Raw genomic sequence first — 18,169 nt, forward strand, 5'->3', positions numbered from 1 at the left:
GGTGTGGCGTGCTGGGGTAGTGGCATATCAACCAGGGACAGGAATAAGCTGGACAAACTGATTAGAAGGGCCAGCTCTGTCCTGGGATGCCCCCTTGACCCAGTTCAGGAAGTAGGCGACAGGAGGATACTGGCCAAGGTGAGCTACATGGTGCAGAATGATTCCCATCCCATGCATGAGACCGTGACAAAGATGTGCAGTACTGTCAGTGACCGGCTACTTCATCCTAAATGTGAGAGGGAGCGCTATCGAAAGTCCTTCCTGCTGCAGTTAGGCTGTATAACCAGCACTGTCCAAAACGGTGAACGACCCAAACAGAGAACTGATAGATCCAAAGTTGTGATAGTCTGGTTACATTTTTTTTTTTCCGTATATGTACCTACCGTCAATGTAATGCCTTTATGCATCTGTATCTGTACTTGTTCCTGCCTTGCTGCTGTAATGCTCTGAATTTCCCCATGGTGGGACGATTAAAGGATTATCTTATCTTATAAAAGGAGGGGGGCCCAGACACATTTCTTGCACAGGGGCCCCAAGTTGTCAGTGTCCCCCCCGATTTAGAATGCTATCCTTGTGCACAGAGCACAATAGAAGAAGTGCACAAACACACTTGTAGGACAAGTGCCCTGCTGGCTTTGTCTGTGAACCTCAGTAATGCCCAAAAAAAAAAAAAAAAATCCGGAAGGTAAATTTTGCAGCCACACTGGACACTATCTAGCTACACTATCTGACTGATATACAACAGCCCATCTAGCTAAAGTCTTGCTGTTAAACAGTGCTAGAGTCAGGAGCAGCCTCTCTGCGCTGTTACAGTGTCAAAATGGCGCTAAAACAAGATGTCCGCTATGTATATGGAGAGGGACATGTGATTTCAGCAGCCAATGACACAAGCCGTTGTGTCATCACATTGTGTCTCCTGCGCCCTGATTGTGTGCACATTGCGGCTAGCCAAAGTTAGGAAAAAAAACAAATGAATGCTGTGCGTACAAGAACGCCGCGCCTCTGAGCTCTGCAAACCCCCACCCCTCAATCACGTGCTAAACGCTCATGATACACCACAATTATTATTGCCAAGTGCTGAACATATTTTTGTGGCAATGCAAATAATTTCCTGTACTTTTACCGAATGTTACAGATGTTATAAAATTTTGCTCGTGTTTCCGATCACAAATCCGAATGTGCCATATACGTGCCAAATTTATGCTTGGCGATCGTTTTCCGAACAAATTTGCTCATCACTAGTCATGACTGGTCTACTACCTAATGTATGTGGAAACTTGCCATGTCCACTTGTTGAATATAATTGCTGAGCTTTTATTTTTCCTGAAGATAGAAGACGAGTAGCAGACTAAGGTAGCCATACACATAAAGGAGCAAGTTGGTGTGTCTCATAATGATGAGACTTATGCAAGTAACATACGAAAACAGTATAAAAGACCAAAGAAAAAAATTAATTGTTACCACCTAACATGTTTCGCATTCACCACTTCATCTGGGGGTGGCTGCACTTATCAATTGCAAGGGTTTATACTGTATATATGTCAGAGATCCAAACAAGACAGGTTTCTTGGAAATAGCAAAACAAAAGATTAAAGAATACCTACAGCATGCATCATGTGTCAGTGCAAATTCCATAAATTGCTGCAAGTCACAAGTATCCATACATTTAGGAACCGACTTTAATATGGTCCATCAACATCTCATTTTGGCATCCCCTCCAGCACCAGGCATCTCCACCACCTGGCATCTTTTATGCTATTATTACCACAAAAAAATCCCTCCTATGTAGGCAACCAACTCCACCTGACGTGCATTTTGCTTTCAACGCTTCATCTGGGGGTGGCTGCACTATCAATTGCAGGTATTTGTATATATCAAAGATCCAATCACAAGTCAGGTTACTTGTAAATAGCAAGATAGAAGGAGAGACTACCTGTAGCATGCACTTGAGCACATTCCCTAGATTGCTGCAAGTCACATGTATCCATACATCATTTATAAACCTGCTTTAGCACTGTCGGCTAATAGTGCTTGTTTTTTTTTTTCTTTTTTTAAACTTCTACACCTGGCTGAGCATGCAAGTGCTCTGTATGGGAAGAGTAGAGCAAGTCATCCCTCTTCTGGTGGCTTATCACTAGGGAGTGCAAAAGGATTGGCATGCTCGATCCTCCTGCTCTTCAATGTCATGTGTGGAGGGAAAGTCAATAAGGTCCAATACACATTAGATGGTCAGAAGTCCTGCATATTAGTGACTCTACTGTTTAAATGATGCCATCATCACACTTTTAGTGAAAGTCGCAAGATATCACAATGACCTGCGAGACCTTATATTCTATCTGCAAGTGCTGACACTTGTAAAAGTTTGGTAGAACCAGTATAGCATGGCGGTATCCCACAACCCAAAAGTTGTTTGTTTTTTTAAACAAACATTTTGAAAAATAAATACCGTAGTTTGGGTGTTGCTATGTATTATTTAAAGAAAATGTAATTATTTCCTTATTTATTTTTTTTAAAGAGGGTCTGTCACTTTTCCTGATTTTTATTTCCTATAAAACAATTCTAGACCACCTGTTCTTAGAGCTCTTAGGGGTCTTCCTATCTTCTATTATTCTGGCATGACTGTTTGGAGATCCGATCCGGTGACCTTTTGCTTCGTGGTTGGTTACTAGATTTGCTGAGCCATTGCCCTTTTCTTCCCTGTCCAAGTGCTGATTGTTCCTATTGTCTTTATTCTCACTTCTATGCTTACTCCTACCCAGGTGTTTTTCATTTTCCCATTTTAGTTTGGCCCAACACATTCTTGGTTCAACTTTATATATTATCTCTTCACTGCACTTCCTTGCTGGCTATACTTTGAATGTGAATGTGCCAAGATGTTCCAGCCCTTCAGTTATAGGATTTTCTCTGCTATGCAAACACAGTTTGTATTCCTGCTGAGTGTCTGTTTTTCTACCTTCCCAGCACCTTTTTCTTTAACCACATTTGGGGTTCAGGGAGGTTATTCTTACTTATTTTTGGTTTTCCTTAGTTTTTACACTCTCTCTTTATAAGTGCGCATTACATTTTCTCACCCTGGGTGTTATTGTCCACCTGCACACTTTCCACTGCCCCTTGATACTGGTGAGTAGTGGTCTCCCCCTCCAATTCCTCAGGAGGTGCGAGAAACCACTCAAAGGTCTTTTAGGCACTTGAGTCCAAGGTGAAGTTTTTTAGTTGTGTGACTAGGGATTGTCTAGTCATTAAAGGGACCAGTAGGGTGTGGGTGCAGCTTCTCTCTATAATAGGTCTTCCTTATTCCTGTTACCCGTGTGTGAGTGTGTTACATTCATAATTTTATTTTAGAAAATTATAAATAAACAGATTGGATGTTACTATGCCTTTATTTTCTCTACACAGCACTGATTGGACAGCTGGAAAATTTGCAGCAACAAATCCATAATTGGTAACGCCTAGTTGTCACTGTATACATACGCATACATCTCTATTCTCTATGAGGAATAACAGAAGAATGGAATAATGCAGAGTCCCCTAATAAGAGATGATCCAAAATAGGTTATCCATGGAGAAAACGGTCCTGTATGTGTCTCACTGCTAATTTGAATTTTCTATGCATAGGTTTTTGTTTTTTTTTAAATCATTCTTACAGTTCCAGAGATATAATCTGGTGCTACCTTTTATAGTCTTTACAATAAGGCGTGACTCACAGGATCCTCAGGGGCGCGTCTTTATCCTGCTCTGTATTCTAACCCTGCGAGCCCCACCCCCTTAGCAAAGACTATAAATTGTAGCACTAGATAAAAAGGGCTATATCTCTGGAATTGTATGGGGAGCAGTGGGAATAAAATAAGTGCAAAAACTGGTCCCTTTTGATCCGTGACAGGTTTTTTTTTTTTTTTTTTAAAAAAAGCATTTCCTTTTACATTGTAACCTAGGGAACCTGGGAAAGGAAACGAGGAAGCATATCTTTCTGAGATTGCCAATTGTGCATTCTTCTGACAGGAAATCCATGACTCCAAGAACTTGACTGTTTTATAAAGCTGATATAACTTTGCTGCTCAGGTTCAGGCTGAGAACATAATCTATAATCTTGGAGTCTGATAGGAAATTACAAAACTAAAGGTCTTCTCATAGCTGAATATCCAAGTCAGAAGTGAACAGCATCCAGGACGAGAATTGCATGAAATGACCGAGCAGGGTCCTTACATCACATCATGTGTTTCTAGTTCTACTTCCAGTTTAAAAATCAATCAGAAATCAAATTTAGTCTAAAATTCCACAAAAGGAATGGAAAAGAATGGCTATAACAAAGGGAGAAACCCTGGATTATTTTTGATCCATGGTTACTTAAAAACAGGAAAAACACAATGTAATCTCTGGTAGCACAGAGTAGAGCAATGTATCAGGCTTATCACTAATGGAAAATATGTCCCTTTAAAACATCTCAATTCAAAAATATTCATTAACTTTTGCTGCAGATTCATAAAAATGGCACAAAAGATTCTCCAATATTGTGAAAAGCACTTTAATTTGTTCTGTGATAAAAAAAAGTCCAATGTTCCACTAGGTTGTTAAAAAAAAAAAAAAAAAAATTTGAGCAAAAATTTCAGATGTGCACTGGCAGAGATTTGTGCATAAAAATTTTCAACATTTTAAAAATGTTGTTTTCGACTGATTCATCAATTGCATCTGATAACCCCCAAAACCTAAAATCACAATTGTGAACACATAGGGGGAAAAAAAAGGGAAAAAATAAAACAGCAACAAGTGAACAGATGTAAAATAAACTTAAAAAAGGTGTAAATTAAAAGAAGAATACGGCCTCTTTCACACTTCAGTTTTTTGCCAGTCACAATCAGTCGTTTTTTTTAAATAGACTTGTATTAGTGATGTCTGGCCACACATTTCATCCGTAGTCCGAAGGATCCATCACAAAATCTCTGTCCGTCGGCAGGAGACAACGGACAGAGTAATGTTTTTTGTCTACAATGGAAGCCACGGGCGCAAGATCCGTCACTGTCCGTTAAAAAACTGAATCCAGCGACGGATTCAGTCTTTTCAAACCGAGCATGCCAGGAATAACATAGCAAAATAACACCAAAAGTTAGACAAGAAAAGGTCAAATGTATCAAAACACAACATGTCCCTAGTGATATAGAGTTGTGCAAAAAAGCAAAAAAAAGGTGAAATCTAGGTGTGAAGTGTACAAGCACAATATACAATGCATATTCAGCAGTGGCATCATACCCGCCATTGTATTTCTCCATGGAACAACTCTGTCTTGGCAATGTCCTCCCTGTTCCAGGCTACCGCTAACTTCAGCTCATCCAGGTATTCTGTGGCATCGTTAGACTGTTTCTTGCAAGCTGCATTATCGGAAATGAAAGAATTATTATTTGGGAAATCCAGGCAGATCCTTATCCATCATGTAATACATCAGGGAGGAGTCTGATTGGCTCTGAAAATGACCCCCAAACATCTAGCCAATGCCATAAAGAACAATCTTCAGTGTAAAGAAGAACAAGGAGTCCTGGAAGTGATGATCCAGCCCCCACTGAGCCTTGATCTCACATCAACCAGTCTGTCTGGTATCACACAAAGGGAAGCAGGGTAACCCGATCGCAGGGGAGCGCAAAGGAAAGGGAGAAGCCACCTGATGAAGACGGAGGTTATCCGTTGAAACGCGTAGTGGAGCTTAAGAAAACCTTTCAAGCTTCTCCCTTTCCTTTGCGCTCCCCTGCGATCGGGTTACCCTGCTTCCCATGTTTATATCCTCTCTAGAGGCACCCGACAGGAGCAGCATCAGATTACTATTACCAGCGCCCTGAGACCTGTCAGCCTGGCGCTCCATCTATCTGTCTCACTCTGACTATTTCATGGGATCACAAAGACACAGGACAATTTGTACAAGTGACATTCACACAAGATCTGTTCATTTCACATTGCTTTTATCAAGTAACAAAATGCAAACTATCAACACTTCTATCTTTAAAAGCTTCTTACTCTACAGTATTGTGCAAACTTTTTAGGTAGATGTAGAAAAAAAAAAATGCTGTAAATATATAAAGTCATGACAAAAGCGATGGCACCCTTAAAATTATTCCAGAAAATGAAGTGTTTCTCCCAGAAAATTATTGCAATTACACATTGTTACACACATGTTTATTTCCTTTGGGTGTATTGGAACAACGCAAAAAGGCAAACTGGACAATTTCACACAAAACCTCAAAAATGGGCCAGATAAAATTGTTGGCACCTTTCCAAAATTGTGGGTAAACAATTTTGTTTCAAGCATTTGATGCTCATTCAAACTCACCTGTGGCAAGTAACAGGTGTGGGCAATATGAAAATCACACATGAAGACAGATAAAAAGCAGAGAAGTTGACACAATCTTCTCATTATATGTCTGTGTGCGCCACACTAAGCATGGAGAACAAAGAAGAGAACTGTGTAAGGACTTGAGAACCAAAACTGTTGAAAAATATCAATCTCAAGGTTAGAAGTGCAACTCAAGAGATCTTCCTTTGTCCACTGTGGCCAACATGCACTGTAGCTAATCTCCTTGGACGTGGATGTGGCGCCCCTGAGGCTCAGTCGCCACAGAGGTTCTGCACCTTATCCTAAGGTGTGGTGCCCCACCATCCAGGTAAGGTGGGAACTCCTGACCAAACTACAACACCTGCACCCCACACAACAGGGTAGTTCTGCACAACCACAAGCGGCTTTGTACTTGGAGAGTAGCAGAGCACCTTTGGTGGTTCCCTGCTTGGAACACTGGACGTGCTGGGAGGTGGGTGGAGTTAAGATACATAAAAGAGTGGGAAAGTGTAGAATTACAGGTCAGTCTGACAGAAGGTCGGCAGAGAAGGAAGTCACTCAGAGAGGAGTGAGGATCCCTGGAAGAAGGGATGGAGGAAGGAGTGCTGCAGCTGCCTCAGTGACCTGAGCCAGCTGGCACGGGAAAGGAAAGGAGGAGAAAGACGTAGAACTGCAACCTAAGCTTCCATAGAAAGAGAGATTAGTACGGAACGAAGGAGTAGAGAGAACAGAGAGGAGACGTGGGTTGGAAGAGGAACCCTGCCTATAGGTTCTCAGTGCAAGGCTGGGGCCCGGTCCCCGAGGTTGTATGGACACTTATGGTTCTGCAGCAGACACCGGTGGAGTAGGAGGCTGTAAATGCACTACTCCCATCTAAGACTTGGGGCACAACAGCAACTGTATAGAGAGCCGGGACTCAGGAGAAGGGAGTCCCCGAAGCAGGCTACAGCTGTCTGTCATACAAGTAAGGTTCTTGGGAACATCTGACAGGAGGAACTCCAGTGTACTAGGAGATCTTCACACTTTAAGGCGCTATAGAGGAGTCGTTCAGGAAGGTACATGTTGGTGGAGTGTTGGAGAGGAGAATTCCATCTTGCCTGGAGGTTGACTGGGTCCCTCACCCGGAGGACACGGTACGGAAGCAGGCACTACAGACTGAGTAAAGCTTTGGAACTACATGCCCTGGTGTCCTCCATTCCTTCCTGCCTCTGCCAGCCTGGCACTGCTACATCCCCTGCGCCAGACACTACACCATCTAGGTGTCATCGCATCTACACTGCCCTGGGGCTACAGCTTCACCTGTGGGGAGCTATACCATCTAGGCTGCAACACACCATCAGCCCCAGAGGATCTGCATGCAGTGTCGGCCTAACATCTAACTTGCCGAATACCACAGGTGGCATCACGAACTATACTATTCCATTTAAACTATATTACAGACTACCATTGATTTGGACGCCCAGGGCCACGGACCGGGTCCCCGCTGCTGTGACACGTCCCCCCTGACAACGACCCGGTACCGAGTACCCCACGGCCCTGGGAGGGCGACCCATGGACGGCAGAGAAAAATTGATGAAAGGTTGCAATGCAGGATAGTCCGGATGGTGGATAAGGAGCCCCAATCAAGTTCCAAAGAAAGCTGTCCTGTAGACTCAGGGTGCATCAGTGTCAGAGCGAACTATCCATCAATATTTGAATAAAATGAAATGCTATGGCAGGAGACCCAGGAGGACCCCACTGCTGACACAGACATAAAAAGCTAGACGGCAGTTGGTTAAAATGTACATGAATAAATTAATAAGCCAAACTCCTTCTGGGAAAGCATCTTGTGCACTGAGGAAACCGATATAGAACTTTTTTGGTGAAGCACATAGTTTTACTGTTTACCAAAAAATGGCCTACAAAGAAAAGAACAGTACCTACAGTCAAATATGGTGGATGGTCAGAGATGTTTTGGGGTTATTTTGCTGCCTCTGGCACTGGGTGTCTTGACTGTGAAAGGAGTCATGAAATCTGAAGATTACCAAAGAATTTTGTGTCACAATGTAGAGTCCAGCGTCAGAAAGCTGGGTTTGGTCCTAGGTCATGGGTCTTTCAGCAGGACAATAACCCCAAACAAACTTCAAGAATCCCCCAGAAATGGATGGAAATAAAGTGCTGGAGAGTTCTGAAGTGGTAGCAATGATTCCAGATCTAAATCCCATTAAACATCTGTGGAGAGATCTTAAAATTGCTGTTGGCAGAAGACACTTTCAAAGATGAGATACCTGGAACAGTTTACAAAGAAGAGTTGTCAAGAATTCCAGCTGAGAGGTGCAAGAAGCTTGTTGATGGTTATGGGAAGTGATTGATTGCAGTTATTTATTCCAAAGGATGTGAAACCAAATATTAAGCCGAGGATGCCAAAAATTTTGTCCCACCCATTTTGGGGGTTTGCGTGAAATGTCCAATTTTTCTTTTTTCTGATTTTTTTTTTGTGTTGCTCCAACAGACACAAAGGAAATAAACATGTGTATAACAAAACATGTGTAATTGCCATGATTTTTTTTGGAAAGAATACTTCCTCGTCTGGAACAATTTCATGGGTGCTAACTAGAGATGTGCGACTTTGCCTTTTTTCGGGTCCAATCGGGTTTCATGAAACCCGACTTTCTAAAAAGTTGGGTCGAACGAAATCAGCTGACTATAGGGAAAAGGCAGGGTCCGACAAACACGAAACCCAATGCAAGTCAATGGGGAAGCAAAGTCGGCAGGGAGTGGAGGACAGTAAACACACCTACAGTGCCCATTTCAATGCCAACGACATCAATTCTTATTACTTAAGCTTGGCAACCTTAATTGACTTTATAATAATAGTTGCGCATTTAAAACTGGGGGTTATTTGGCTAAAGTTGGGGGGGGTAGGGCTGGCTCCAGGTTTTCGTGTGCCCTGGGCCAAAGTGTCAGTGCGCCCCTTTAACACAAACGGCACAGAAATATAGGTATAGTACAATGACAAATACTTCACTGCTTACATGATATGACTCATCTATTTTAAATTGTACAATAGCTCAAAAAAGGACAGTATATTACTCCATACAGTGTTATGGCCACCACATTGTGCGCCATACAGAATGAGCCTCATATATTTTTCAATACAGAATAATTGGTCCCATATAATGTTCCATACAGTATATGATGAGCTCCACATAATGCCACAGTATATGATTGTCCCCATGGATGATGCGCCAGTGTCTTATGGGCCCAAATAATGCTCCAGTGTATAATGGGCCTATAGATGCTGCTCCAGTGTCTGATGTCCCCCATTTGGAATGCTCCAGTATATGATGGGTCAAATGGATGATGGGCCCCATATATCATTCTCCAATGCATATTGCTCCCCAAAAAATGCTCCCAACATTTAAAAAAATTAAATACCTCTCCTCGCTGGGCACTGCTCTACTCTGGACTCCTCAGCATTGCCATTTTAAAGCTCTCTGCACTTGTACTGTTTCGGTAGAGGGCATACAGACGTGAGGTCATCGCACTCTGTAACCTGAAGGTCACTGTCAGGAAAGGCGGAAGATGTCACGGCGGTGGAGCAGGGAGAGGTAAGTATTGCAAGTGCTGTGGCCCTGAGCAAGCATGGGGGGCCCACTTGTGGGCAACGGCCCTGGCGCAGGGCCCCTCATAGTACGACGGTATGTCTGACAGCAAGTGGGCCCTCCCACCGGCAGAGACACTTTTGCGTACTATGAGGGGCCTGTGCCACTGCAGTCGCCCACGAGTAGGACCCCCCACCTGCTCAGGGAACCGGCACTTTCTTCTGAGTCACCGTGTAAGGTGGTATAGTATGCGGGAAGGGGCACCTGAGTTTCATCAGTGTCACATTCAAGCTCTGTAGAGTGCGAGGGGAATGTAGTGCTGAGGGTCAATGTACCAGCAGAATCATCTAGCAGTGGTTGTGCATCAGTGCACTCCATCTCCGATTCATGTTGGACTGGGGAATTCAGAATTTCACTTGATAACACGGTCATGGCCTGTGAAAAGAGCTCCATAGAGTTATCTGAAGTGTGGGCTGCCGCATCCTTCACTTTTAGTGGGGGTGAAGGAGACAAGGAAAGGGGTGGTTCCTGACCAGAAGCCTGCCCTGACGACTCAGTGCTTGGATTTTTTTAAACTTCAGAAGAGGAGGCGATAGAGCTGGAGGCTTTTTCGGCAATGTAAGGCAAAACCAGTTACTGATGCTCCGGCTTTAAAAGCAGTTTACCTACTCCCAGAAAAGGGAGCCTTAAAGGCCTTCTTGTGCCAGCTGATGACACAGGCTCAACACCTCCTACCTTAGCTGCGATTGTGCTTTTGGCAATACGAGCAGATGCACCACAACCACCATCAGCACCAGCTGGTCCCCCCACACCCACGTCCGCAGCCTCTTCCACCATACGTAATAATTTTTGTGAAAATGGACTAAAAATACCAGCAGATATATGGTACTGTTTCAGAAGCGGACAGCTCTATACAGTCTAGGGATAATTGTAAATCTCCGTATATATTTCATGAGTCAGACACAGATGGTCACAGGCTCAGTATGGATTAGACAATATAAAAAAAATTTGCAAAAGGGTACAGTATCATTAGATAATAATCTTTATTTTTATATAGCGCTAACATATTCCACAGCGCTTTACAGTTTGCACACATCACCATCACTGTCCCCGATGGGGCTCACAATCTAAGTTACCTATTAGTAGGTCTTTAGAATGTGGGAGGAAACCGGAGTGCCCGGAGGAAACCCACGCAAACACGGGGAGAACATACAAACTCCTTGCAGATGTTGTCCTTGGTGGGATTTGAACCCAGGACCTCAGCGCTGCAAGGCTGCAGCGCTAACCACTGAGCCACCGTGCCGCCCGATACAAGGTATACATAGTAAAAACCTACTGAATCTCAGTATACATTTCTGGAGGCAAACAGACGCTCTCAGGCCCGGTATGGATCCGACAACAATATAGAAAGTTGAGAAAGGGTACTATGGTGCCCCTGAAGGTACGGTCGCCACAGAGGTACTGCACCTCATCCAAAGGTGTGATATCCCACCCTCAGATAAGGAGGGATCACCACTCAGGACTCCTAACCCTGCACTGAACACACACACTAGTTAGTCCGTGCTTTCTGGGTGTACCCGGCAGGAGGATGGCCTCATCCTAGACTGACTAAGAAAGAGTGTTGGGGGTTAGTGTGGAAGGTAGGTACAGTGGGAGCAGCTTAGGTACTGGAGTGGTTGTGGGCATCTATCAGAGAGCAAGCTGACAGTTGATGGGTGGAGCTAGTCTGAGGTAAATGGATCTTTCTAGAGAGTTGTCAGTCAGTGACAGTAAAGAGTAAGAGCAGGATTGCTGTGAGAGGGCTGAGGGTCAGAGAAGAGAGAAAAAACTTGTCCAAGCTCCTAGACTGGTAGGAAGGGGTCCTTGGGGCACGGGAAGTGCAATAAGCCACCTGTGAAGCCCGTTTCTGGAGAAGGAAGGACCAGGCCTCATTGGGGAAGGTGGCTCCTAAAGGTAGTGGAGAAATACAGGGCTCAGCTAGAAAGACGGAGGCGGAGGCCTCAGTTGCAGCCGCATTCAAGACTCAAAAAGGCAGCAGTTGGAATAAAGGACCCCGGAGCCTGACCCACGTCGCCCGGTGTGATCCGTGGCTGCCAGCTTGGGACACTGTTTGCGAAGGCGCACAGCAGGAAGGAAGGGAGAGATCAGCGCAGAGACACGGCCTAGAAAGGATACACAAGGAGGAGTCTTGAACAGGTGTTCCTGATCTACCTTGGAGTTTGCCGGACCCCTCCCTCGGATGACACCACCAGTCGGGTCATCTTGTGCACAAAACTTTTGAGGAAAAACTCAGAAACTGCACCCAAGTGTGTCCTTGGTGGCTTTTACAACTCGCCTGCTACACAAGATACACTCACCATCAATGGCTCACAAACACCATCTCAACTGCCCTGGGATACAGCTCTGCCCGTGGAGAGCTTCATCATCTTGGCTGCTTTAACACCGGCCCAGAGGATCTGCATTGCAGCGTCGGCTACCCTAGCCGAGTACCACGGGTGGCGTCACGATCCCCCTTTTCCAAATTAATTATCATACCATCTTTCCCCCTCATCTGAACTGTCATCTTCTTTATTCGACACCCAGGGCCACGGACCGGGTCCCAATCACCACCGTGACATACTTCCCCCTTAAAAGAGCCTGAAAGGCCTGGTACTGAGTAACCCCGGCCCTGCATGGCGTTTCATTTTAACACCAGATAACAGGGATATATTGTATAGTTTCAACATTATAAATCTACGTATTATATTTGAGGCAGCAGACACAGACGCTGTCGTGGCCAGTATGGATTCAACAACAATCTAAAAAGAAGAAAAAGGGTACAGTATCACCAGATCCAAGGTATATATAGTATAGTTTCAACATTCAAAATCTCCGTATTTATTTCAGGAGGCAGATACAGACGCTCTGAGGCCCAGTATGGATTACACAACAATATAAAAAGCAGTAAAAGGGGAATGGATCCCAAGCGTACTGCTGTATACAGTGTTGGGGTCATTTGGCGATCTACATATATATTTCAAGAGTAAGACACAGCCTCTCACAGGCTCAGTATGGATCACACCATAATATAAAAAGAAGATCCGCAAGAAATAATCACATGTGTGCCAATGTTCCAGGTGTCAATGATGCACTTTGAGTGGTGGGTGGAGGATGAATTTCGGGCACAAAAGGGTACTGGATCAACGGATACAAGGTATATATAGTATACTTAAAATACAAAAAAAAAATCCGTATGTATTTCAGGAGGCAGACACATATGCTCACACGCTCAGTATGGATTTGACAATAATGTAACCAGTTGAAAAAGGGTACAGTATGACCAGATACAAGGTATATATAGTATAGTTTAAACATTCTACATCTCCGTAGACATTTCATGAGGCAGACACAGATGCTCTCAGTCCCAGTATGCATTAGCCAAGAAGTATATAAAGGTTACTGTATCACCAGATACAAGGTACATATAGTATTGTTTAAACATTATAAATCTCCTTATTTTTTGCAGGAGGCAGACACAGACGCTCTCAGGGTCAGTATGGATTACACAATATAAAAAGTAGTAAAAGGGTAATGGATCAGAAGCGTACAGCTGCATACAGTGTTGAGGTCATTGTAAATCTAAGTAGATATTTCCAGAGTCAGAAACAGACTCACTGGCTCAGTATGGATTAGAACACTATATAAAAAGCAGTAAATGGGTAAGGTATCACAAATGTACGGCTGTATACAGTGTTGGGTTAATCTTAAATCTACAAATATATTTCTGGAGTTACAGACAGACGTTCACAGGCTCAGTATGGCTTACACAAGAATATAAAAACTTGAAAAAGGGCAATATTTTACAATCGTTCAGCTGCATACAGTGTTGGTGTCATTTTAAATATCCTTATATTTTACAAGAGTAAGACAAACTCTCACAGACTCAGTATGGATTACACCCGAATATAAAAATGAGAAAAAGGGAAAATGTATTCGAAACTTACATCAGTATACAGTGTTGGAGTACTTTGAAATCTTCGTTTATATTTCAGTGTCAGTCTGCCAGTCCAGACTCTTCGCTAGAGGAAGGTAGATGGATAAAAGTACAGACATAAAGTCGAGTAATTTTAGATGTTTTTGAATTAGTAATCACGGGAAAACCTCCCGGGAGAATTCGCAGAGGCGATGCTGGCCCTCAATAACTTTAACTGTGGATACAGCTAAAACGCAAGTTAGTGAAGAAAGGGTTGCTGCATCACAGTAGCGTCGATCCCATCACCGTAACTCGTCTCCATCAAATTGTGATCACAGAGAGAGCTGTAGACATGGTCCTCACTGCCTATCATGATCTGTCTGGTCACTTTGGAGTGCAAAACACACAAGCCACAGGCCGTAGGGGATTCTATTGGATTGCTATGAGAGGAGACATTGAAAAATGGTGGCTGGAATGTCACGTCTGTGACTATGAAAAATGTGAAAGGTGATCATAAAGCACCACTGCATCCGATTGGGAGTTGATGTCCATTACAAATGGTAGCCATTGGTAATCTGAAGGTAGAGGCCAGCAGGACAGGACATAGCTACATCTTAACCATCATCGATCAGTACACCAAATTTGCAGTGGCTGTCCCGGTGACGGATTTAACTGGCCAGACTACACAGCGGTGGAGCAGGGAGAGGTAAGTATTGCAAGTGCTGTGTCCCTGAGCAAGCAGGGGGGACCCACTCATGGGCGCCGGTACTGGCACAGGGCCCCTCATAGTACGCCAGTGTGTCTGACGGCGAGTGGGCCCCCCACCATTAGAGACACTTTATTGTACTATGAGAGGCCCTGTGCCAGTCCCGTCGCCCAAGGGTGGGGCCACACACCTGTTCAGGTCAACAGCACTCGCCCGGGTGCGGCAGGTGTTCACCCCGAGCCTGGGGTGGGGGGGCAGCCCATTTTGGGTGGTTTAAAAAATGGCATATGTTGATGTGTAGGCTGGACTTTCAGCTGCTGCAAGTGGAGGAATTGGAGAAGTCAGGAAGAGGAGGACAAAAGCAAGCCTATTTTCTGGCAACCTATGTGTTATCAGGGGAGGGTGGGACAAAATCTTTTGAAACCCATGCATGGTTCATTTTAATGAAGGTTAGATCATCAACATTTTGGGTCGACAGACGGGTCCTTTTTTCTGTCAGGATTGATCCAGCAGCACTGAAGACTCTTTCAGATAACACACTAGCAGCAGGGCAAGCAAGCTTCTGTAAGCATATTGTGCCAATTCAGGCAGTGTCCAGTTTTGAGGCCCAATAATCAAACTGTGAGGGAGAACATCGATATAGGAGAAGTAGTTTGTAACCATAGTTGAAAACTGCTGTCTCCTGTCACTTGCAATCGATTCTGTATTAGCGGTCGTGTGCGCGGGACTTGAGAAATCAAACCACAACATGGTCAGGAAACCCCTGTCTCCAAAGCCAGTTCGGCTGTGTGCACCACAAACACGTCTTCCATTTTGCCCACTACGGCTCGTGGGAGAACCAGCTCCGCTGCTGTGTGCTGGGAATGCCTCAAACAACCTGTTTACCAGAGTTGCTTGTTTGTTAGCCAATATTAGCTCTAGGTTCTCCTGTGGCATGATGTTGTGTAATTTGCCTTTATAGCGTGGATCAAGGATGCTGGCCAACCAGTAGTCGTCATCTCTCATCATTTTGGCAATGCGGGGGTCCCTTTTTAGGATCCGCAAGGCATAGTCACACATGTGGGCCAATGTTCCAGGTGTCAATGCTGCACTGCCAGTGGTGGGTGGAGGAGCACTTTCTGGCAAATCCACATCCCTCCAGTCACGCACAAACCCTGTACCTGACCTTGGCACGCCCACATGTTCTCTTGCCCCCTGAGAAGCATCCTCCTCCCCAAAATAATCATCCCCCTCATCTTCCTTTTTCCTCCACCTCGTCCACGACAGTTCCCTGACCAGACAATGGCTGACTGTCATTAAGGCTTCCCTCCTCCTCTTGTTGCTCCTCAGCTGCAGATGCCTGATCCTTGATGTGCGTCAAAGTTTGCATGAGCAGACGCATAAGTGGTATGCTCATGCTTATGATGGCATCGTCTGCGCTTACCAGCCGTGTGCATTCCTCCACTGAAGGACTTTACAGAGGTCTTTGAGCTTTGACCACTGCACAACCGACAATTCCATGTCTGCCCTCAAACTGCCTGCCCGTGTATCCTCCCACAAATGCATTACAGCCTGCCTCTGTTCGCACAGCCTCTCAACCATGTGCAGGGTGGAGTTCCACCTTGTTGCAACGTCTATGATTAGGCGGTGCTTGTGAGGTTGAGTGATCGCTGTAGCTTCTGCATACGACTGGAGTGGACGTTTGAGCGACGGATGTGCGAGCACAGTCTTCGCACCTTATGGAGCAAGGCTGTTAACGCTGGATAATTATTGAGGAAGCAGTGCACCACCAGGTTCAAGGTGTGAGCCAGGCAAGGTATGTGTGAGTTTTGAAAGGGCTATGGCTGCCACAAAATTCAACCCATTATCACCGACTACCTTGCCTGGCTCAAGATGTAGACTGCCCAGCCATAACTCAGTTTGTCGAGTACCTCCGCGGTGTGTCCACTGTCGCTCAAAGACATCATTTTTAAAACAGCCTGCTGCCACTTACCACTAGCTGTTCGATAGTGGGACACCTCGTGTGCAACACTGACAGATGTGGATGGAGTGCTCGTGCGACTGCGCTCTGTCGACGAGCTTTCGCTTCTGGAGGAGGAGGGTCGAACGCCTAGAGCCAACTGTTTCCAATACCGAGGGCTAGGCATCACTGTTCCACCGCCGCTGTCCACTGTGGAGCCTGCATCCACCACATTAACCCAGTGCGCAGTGATGTACACGTAACAGCCCTGGCCATGCCTACTGGTCCATGCATCTGTTGTGAGGTGCACCTTTCCACTCACTGATTGTTTTAGTGCATGGACAATGCGGCCTTTCACATGCCGGTGGAGGGCAGGGATGGCTTTTCGAGAAAAGAAGTGCCCACTGGGTAGGTCATAGTGTGGGCCAGCGTAGGTCATGTGCTCTCAGAAAGCTTCGCTTTCTACCAAACAGAAGGGCATCATCTCTAATGAGATCAGTTTGGCAATGTAGGCGTTCAAAGCCAGTGTACGTGGATGAGAGGATGAGTAATTTCTTGTCCTACTCAGAGTTTCTGGTAGGGTGAGCTGGACTTGAGAGCTGCATATGGGGGAACTAGCATTGGACATGACGGACTGAGAAGGGGTTGGTGATGGTGAGGGTGTTGATGGCCTAGATTCAGTGTTTCCTCATGAAAATATTGTGATTGCCTGACTGGTTTGGCCTAGCGACAACACCTCAACATTTCTTGATGGTGGTGTGCTTAGCGGTGGCCTTACAGTGGTGGAAGCGATGGAGCGTTGCCGGCTAACTTCAGTCGGAGCAGGTGCACATGTGCCACCTAAGCCTTTGTAGTCCGTCCACGCTTGCAAGTGCATGTTGGTTAAATGTCCAAGCATGCAACTGGTATTCAAATTTCTTAGATTTTTCCCTATGCTAAAGGTCTTTCGGCACTTCTTACAGATAATCATACTGATGACGCAAAGGATTTGTTCAAAAAAGCGCCACACTGTACTCTTCCTACTATGGTACAAATTTTCAGTGCTTGCACACTGTGCTAATTTGACTGTCTGGCCAAGCTGTCCTGCAACTCTTAGTTTTCTTGCCAAGTTTTTTGACTGCTACGGGCCTGCCGGATAACCGCTACTGCGATGACGATGCCTGCTGCAGATCCTTCTCCTGTTCTGACCTATTGTCACCAGTACCCACTTCCCCCAATGGATGCCAATCCGGGTCAACAACTGGGTCATCCATGACCTCATCTTCAATGTCATCTGCACCTTCCTCTGTGTCACCGTGTAAGGTGGTATAGTATGCAGTAAGGGGCATCCGAGTTTCATCAGGGTCTGATTCGGGCTCAGTAGACTGCGAGGGCAATGTAGTGCTGTGGGTGAATGTACCAGCAGATTCATCTAGCAGTGGCTGTGCATCAGTGCACTCCATGTCAGATTCATCTTGGACTGAGGAATTCAGGATTTGATAACCCAGGAATGGTATGTGAAAAGAGCTCCATGGAATAATCTTTAGTATGTGTGCTGCAGCATCCTTCACTTTTGGTGTGGGTGAAGGACACAACGAAAGGTGTTGTTCCTGACCAGAGGCCTGCACTGTCGACTCAGTGCTTGCAGTTTTTGAAACTTCAGAAGAGGAGGCAATAGAGCTGGAGGCTGTTT

The 18,169-nt window shown here is 45.0% G+C and overlaps 1 protein-coding gene across 3 annotated transcripts in view; it reads right to left on the minus strand.

The window, feature by feature from the left end:
* LOC141085522 (transient receptor potential cation channel subfamily M member 4-like) overlaps window positions 1–18,169 on the minus strand; it is a 174,660-nt gene that overhangs the window by 69,613 nt on the left and 86,878 nt on the right. For all 3 annotated transcript variants that reach the window (XM_073570942.1, XM_073570943.1, XM_073570944.1), the window contains exon 10: window positions 5,245–5,363. In XM_073570942.1, the coding sequence (XP_073427043.1) occupies window positions 5,245–5,363 (119 nt within the window). The remainder of the gene's footprint in view (window positions 1–5,244; window positions 5,364–18,169) is intronic.

The sequence above is a fragment of the Dendrobates tinctorius genome, unplaced genomic scaffold (genome assembly GCF_039654945.1).
Source record: "Dendrobates tinctorius isolate UK_male_01 unplaced genomic scaffold, ASM3965494v1 ptg000028l, whole genome shotgun sequence".
Lineage (NCBI taxonomy): Eukaryota > Metazoa > Chordata > Amphibia > Anura > Dendrobatidae > Dendrobates > Dendrobates tinctorius.